The sequence below is a fragment of the Nestor notabilis genome, unplaced genomic scaffold (assembly GCF_000696875.1).
Source record: "Nestor notabilis isolate BGI_N333 unplaced genomic scaffold, ASM69687v1 scaffold20997, whole genome shotgun sequence".
NCBI lineage: Eukaryota > Metazoa > Chordata > Aves > Psittaciformes > Psittacidae > Nestor > Nestor notabilis.
Genome location: NW_009937170.1, coordinates 923 through 6,833, shown reverse-complemented (window position 1 = coordinate 6,833; position 5,911 = coordinate 923). Strand labels below are relative to the sequence as shown.

Here is a 5,911-nt window from a genome sequence, read left to right as displayed (position 1 = left end):
CCCGGCGGGCGCAGTCGTTCCTGCTCATCTTCCCGCGGACAACACCGTCTCGGCTGGCCCAGCGGCTCTGCGAGGTGGGACATGGCCAAGGGCTCCTCTGCCCCCCCCCGGCTGTCAGGTGCCCCCCTCTGACCCCTTCTCCTGCAGATCGCCCTGCGGCAGGGCATGCGGGCGGACACGGGCGCGCTGCTGGCGCTGTGCGAGAAGACGGAGAACGACATCCGCTCCTGCATAAACACCCTGCAGGTACCGGGGGACACGGGTTCTTGTGGGTCTTGATTCCATCTGGGCTCAGATGGGGATGGAGGGGAAAAATCTGTGCCCCAGGCAGATACCTGTAAGGTCCGGTCTGTTCCTTGTCTTACTTTTAACCTTGATTCCTCTACAAATGGAGTTGGAGTGAGGTGCTGCTGCCTGCAGCTTTCCCCAGCACCAGCTTGCTGTTGTGGGCATCCCCCCTTCATCCCTCTGTGTCCTTTCCCTCCAACCTCTTGCTTGTGTTGCAGTTCCTGCACAGCCGAGGCCAGAAGGAGCTGAGCGTGCAGATGGTGCAGACAATGAGGATTGGCTTGAAGGACCAAAACAAAGGGCTGTTCTCTATCTGGCAGGAGATCTTTCAGCTTCCAAAGGTCCAAAGGTAAAAGTGGGATTTACTAGGTCTGCTGTCTGCTTGGGGAACACTGCTTCATGGTATTCCCTAATGTGCTTGCAAGACTTGTGGTGGAGAAAGCTGGAATGTCGTGGAGAGCTGGTCTGCCCTGCAGCAGATTTGCATGTCCAGATGCTCCTTGACCACTCTCTTTAGTGCCCAACAATTAGGCATGGCTACTGCCTTCAGTCCAGTCTGCAAGGGTCCAAGTATTCCTTGCTGCTCCATTCAGCCCAGTGGCACCCTGAGCTCTTCCTTTTGGGCTCCTCCAGGCACAGGATAGGAATGGATCCCACTTTGCCAGCCCAGCTCCTGGTGGGTGACGAGGACCTGTCACACCCTGGGGGGACGGCTGGCTTCAGTGCATCCTCCCACCGCTTCCACCACATCCTGCACCTCGCCATCTCCTCAGGGGAGCAGGAGAAGCTCGCCCAGGTAAAGCAGCCAAGGGGGAGAGCTGGGCCCTTCCTCTGCCGTGTTGTGTGGAGCTCTAATGGGATGCTCTGATGAGATCATCCACCTGGCCTCAATCCCTCTCTACTCCTGCATCCCCTTCCAGGGTCTGTATGAGAACTTCCTGAACATGAAGGTGCGGGACTCCAGCTTCAGCTCCGTGTGCTTGGCCCTGGAGTGGTTGGGCTTCTCGGACCTGCTGAGCCAGGCTGTGCTGCACGGGCAGAGCTTCCAGCTGATGCGGTACCTGCCCTTCCTGCCCGTGGCTTTCCACCTCCTCTTTGCAGCCACCAGCATCCCTCGGCTCGCTTACCCCAGCAGCCATCACGAGGTGGGTACAGGGAGGGCCGTGGTGGCAGCGTGGCTCCAGCTCTGTCACCCATGGGGACATCTGCGGTGGCAGCCGTGGCTGAGCCATCCCTGCTCTCTGCACCCAGGCCCTGGCCAAGCTGAACCACATGCAGAACCTCGTCATGTCCATGGTGTCAGGGATAACGCCCAGCGCCCGCAGCCGTGCGGGGCATCAGTCTCTTGTCTTGGAGGTGCTTTGTCTGCTGCTGGACATCATCGCCCCAAAGCTCCGACCGGTGGGTGCCCAACGGGTCCCCTTTCACTGCGGTGGCAGGAGCCCTGCCTGGGCGATGTGCCCCTTCCTTGGGCACTGGAACAGGCTGCCTGAAGTGGTGAATGCCCCATCCCTGGCAGTGTTCAAGGCCAGGTTGGACACAGGGGCTTGGAGCAACCTGCTCTAGTGGAAGGTGTCCCTGCCCGGGGCAGGGGTTGGAGCTGGATGATCTTAAGGTCCTCCCAGTTCAACTGGAAGGTTCAGCTGCGTGTGTGGTTGCGTTGGGTGCATTTACCCTTCGGGCCCATCAGCAGGGCCTGTTCCTGCTCTGCGAAGCGTCCCTGATAGGAAACTAAACTTGGTCGGAACCTCGTGGGTATTCACTGTCCTTTCTCATACAGAGACAACCCCCGTGCTTTGGGTTATTTTTGTGTTTCGAAGTTAATCTGGATTAGTGATGCTCTCCCCAGGTGAACACCCAGCTCTACAGCCTGAAGGAGAAGCAGCAGCTGGCAGACCTCATCAGCACCATGCTGGCCTACAACCTCACCTACCACCAGGAGCGCCTGCCCGAGGGCCAGTACATCTACAAGCTCGACCCGTAAGTCCTGAGGGTGGGCAGAAAGGGTAGGGACCAAAAATAACTCCCTTGGGTTGAAGCTGGAGCTGGGTTTGTTGTAATGGGATTAAAGGAAAGGAAGCGGCTGCCTTTGGCTCTGCCGGAGCTGGGAGAGAGGGAATGATGCTGCTGGGGGCTTGTGGCATCAGGGGAGAGCAGGTCAACCCAGACACACTGCACAGAGGTCACTGCAGATAGTTAATTAGTATATTAACAGTGCCAGCTTTGAGCTTCCCTGGGCTTTAAGTACATAGAGAGCCATAAACGCTTGGAGGCTTGGGTGAATCACACAGACCCCACCACAGGCAAGAGCAACGCTGATGTCTTCCTGGTGCAAAGTTAATTACAGAAATTAGCCTCTGTTAAATCAAGCAGCTGTGTCTGATTACAGGGAAGCTCCTTATTATTTATTTTGTTCCCTGTGGAAAAGCCTGCAGGGGCCGTATGAACTGTATGAACCATCCTTCCTTGCCCTCCCTACTCCAGGCTGTGGCCATGGGGAACCTGTGGGATGGTGGGAGCCATGTGGCACAAGCAGGCAGGTTGCTTTGCTTTGCTTTGCTTTGCTTTGCTTTGCTTTTATTGTGAATTCTGAGCCCATTTCCTGGCTGTGCACAGCAATGATGGGGACCACGGGGGTGTCACATCCTGGTGGTACCTGCGAGTGGCATCCCAGCATCTCTCAAGCTGTTCTCGACAGCAAACCCTGTGTTTCCTCTTTAGAACTTTTTAAATCAGTTTTGACAGCTAATTTCTAAATGGCTGCAGATCTGTCTAACACAGGACTTAGCTCTCTTTATTTTAAGGGGAATATTATGGGATGTGAATAGCATGTGAAGTATTTATAGCTGGCAGAGGAACCGGCCCAGCTGGCTGTGCTTGGTGCTGGGCTTTTGCTGTACTGAAGCAGGCCTAACTCCAGAGCTGGAGCACCAAGCGGTTAAGAATAAAACTGCTCTGATGAGCCCAAATTACTGTTCATGTCTGTATCTCAATTAAGCAGCTCCTGCAGGCACCTCGGGGTTCATGTGAAGGGTTGTGGTGCTGCTCATGCCCAAGCTGTGATGTGACTGTGTGGTTTCCAGAGCAATCTGCTCAGCACAGACCCGCCTGCAATTTCCTCTTCTTGCATTAAAACCAAGATTAAAAAGCATGTAATCCCTCCTGAATTCAGCCGAGGTGCCCTGCAGCATCCCAGCTCCACACAGCCAGCACCACTCACTGGGCATCATCTAGTGCCGCAGTTGTACTGGGAGAGGGCAGGGATGGGGAAACTGAGGCACCATGGCCAGGCTCATACTGGTGGGGACCTGGGTGGGAAGGTGACAGGTCTCCCTGCACCTATATCAGGCTGCAGTTTGCATAAAGCTTTGTTACCTTCAGTACTGATGTGTTTTCTCTCCATGATTCAGGAATGTGGAGGACGTGTGCCGGTTCCCGGACCTGCCAGCTCGCAGGCAGCTCAGCTACCAGGCCAAGCAGCTCATCGCCAGGGAGATTGAGCTGGAGAAGATGAGGAGGACGGAGGCTCTGCTGCAGGCACGGAACCTGGGCGAGGTAGGGAGGGTTTGTGGTGCCATTGACAGGGATAAAGTCCTTAGGGCTGCTGAGGGGATGTGGTCGTTCCAAAGCCCGTGGCTTTTGCTCTGCAAATGGAAATCCAGGATTAGACTCCCCCGGTCGCAGCCATCCTGCACATCTGCCTTCGGGGCAGCACGTCTGTGCTGGGTGATGATCCCAAAGAGCTCATCTCTTTAGAGGAATTCTGGAAGGAAACACTCACTGTGTGTTAAAGCTTTGGACTGGCCTGGGAGGAGATGGGGATTTTACTTTGTCTGGCTGTGATTTTACATGTTCGTGGGGGAGGTGACCTGCTCTCTCCTGCCTGTATCTTCCCTTCTGCTTCACTTCCATCCTCCCAAAAGTCCCAAAGCCTCCAGGAGGAGCAGAGTTACTCTGCCCCCTGCCAAAACCCTCCATGGAGCAGCAGGCAGGAGGAGGTCGAAACGGGTGGAAAAGGCTGAGAAACAGCTCGTGTGAGGCTGGTGCCTGCCCTGCCCTGGTGCCACAGGGATAATTAATCTCTGAGAGCCTCTTCTTGCAGCAGAAAGGCTTTCTCAGGGGATGTGTGGGCAAGGAGATGCTGCAAAAGCATCTCTGAAGGCTCCTTGTTTACATGTGAAGTCCCAGGGAAAGGGACTGCAAGCACACACACGTACCCAGAGCGCTGCCAGGGCTAATCCCATGTGCTGCTGTGAGGCAGAAAGGGATGGAAAAATCCTTGCAGGTCACTTGGATATTGCAATAAACCCGGCAGCAAGTAGAGGGGGGGTGTGGGATGGGTGACAGGGCAATGTCATACCCAAAAGGACCCTCACTCGTGACTTCTCCCTGCAGGAGCATGGGAACAGCCTTGGCAAGGCGGGAGAGAACACGGACATGGTGACCCCCAACCACCAGCAGCGCCTGGAGCACATCGTCCAGAGGGTGGCCGTGGAGAACAAGGTGAGGGGGCTGCAATTCCAGCCTCATTCCTTCCCAGCACATTCCTGGGCTGCTGCAGACTCCCTCTTTCTGTTGGTATTTGTATTTATTTAGTATAGTTTCTTTTAATGGAAGAGCTCAGCACCGCACATCCCATAACTGCGTCATCGCTGGGGTTACAGCATCGGGATGAGTTGGAGCTGGGTGACAATCACGGATGTGCCCTGTGAAGCTTTCAGGGGTGGGGAAGGAGATGTGGGTATTTTGGGCTAAACCAGTTGAATTTTGGCTCTGGGGAAGCTCTGGGATTGGGGGAATTGCTGCTGCTGAGGTGTGGGGTATGAACACGGGGGAAACCATTCTTCGCAAGTGAGCCGTGCACCCCACCATGGGCATCCCAGTAGTGTCCAGGAGGAGCAAGTGGTGGTCCCTGCTATGCCCACCTCCATGGGCTCAGCATCAGGACCTTGACTGGCTGTAAAACCCCACTTCAGCACAATGAACCCTAAAGTTGGTGTTTCCCACCCGAGTTTGAATGTTGTTTGCATGTCACTGTGGATTTGCGTTCAGCTCCTGCTCGGTGGCTTCATCCAGCGCTGGGTGCTTGAAGGGGGAAGGAGCTGAAGCATCCCTGAGGGTGGGGTGATGGTCTCACCAGCACCCAGCCGTGCACAGAGGAAACTCCACGTCCTTTTGGCTGTCTCTGAATATGATCTGTAAATGCAGGCACTGACAGAGCCACACTCACCTTCTGCCTTTTCTTTTGGCAGCCTGAGAAAGACTTCTTCGGGCGGCCACTTCGGCGGCAGCAGAAAACCACAGCCCCAGGTAGGTGGCAGAGGGATGCGGTGGTTGTGGATGCTGCATTCCCAGTGCCAGGACCCCATAGAGCAGCTGTGTCCCCAACCACTGCGTCCAGGGGAGATCCGTGAGGTGGAAAGGGAATATTGAGTGAACAGACCCCGACACAGGGGGCAGGAGGGTGCCTGTGGGGTTGTGGCAGCGTATGGTCAGCTGGGAGCGGGGTTGTGGGTGCTGCAAGTGTTTGTAGGATCCCTCAGAGCAGCTCCAGTGCCTAAAGGGGCTCCAGGAAACCTGGACAAGGGCCTGTAGGGACAGGACAAGGGGAATGGCTTGAACC

General features: G+C 55.7%; 1 protein-coding gene across 1 annotated transcript in view; it reads left to right on the top strand.

Annotated features, from left to right (window-relative positions):
• The window catches only part of CHTF18 (CTF18, chromosome transmission fidelity factor 18 homolog (S. cerevisiae)), a gene marked incomplete at both ends in the record, with an annotated part of 10,575 nt that overhangs the window by 4,271 nt on the left and 393 nt on the right, over nt 1-5,911 (top strand). Inside the window, 10 exons of the mRNA XM_010018699.1 lie at nt 15-74; nt 148-246; nt 507-637; nt 922-1,084; nt 1,209-1,433; nt 1,540-1,689; nt 2,138-2,268; nt 3,699-3,852; nt 4,684-4,791; nt 5,541-5,598. Of these exons, the coding sequence (XP_010017001.1) occupies nt 15-74; nt 148-246; nt 507-637; nt 922-1,084; nt 1,209-1,433; nt 1,540-1,689; nt 2,138-2,268; nt 3,699-3,852; nt 4,684-4,791; nt 5,541-5,598 (1,279 nt within the window). The remainder of the gene's footprint in view (nt 1-14; nt 75-147; nt 247-506; nt 638-921; nt 1,085-1,208; nt 1,434-1,539; nt 1,690-2,137; nt 2,269-3,698; nt 3,853-4,683; nt 4,792-5,540; nt 5,599-5,911) is intronic.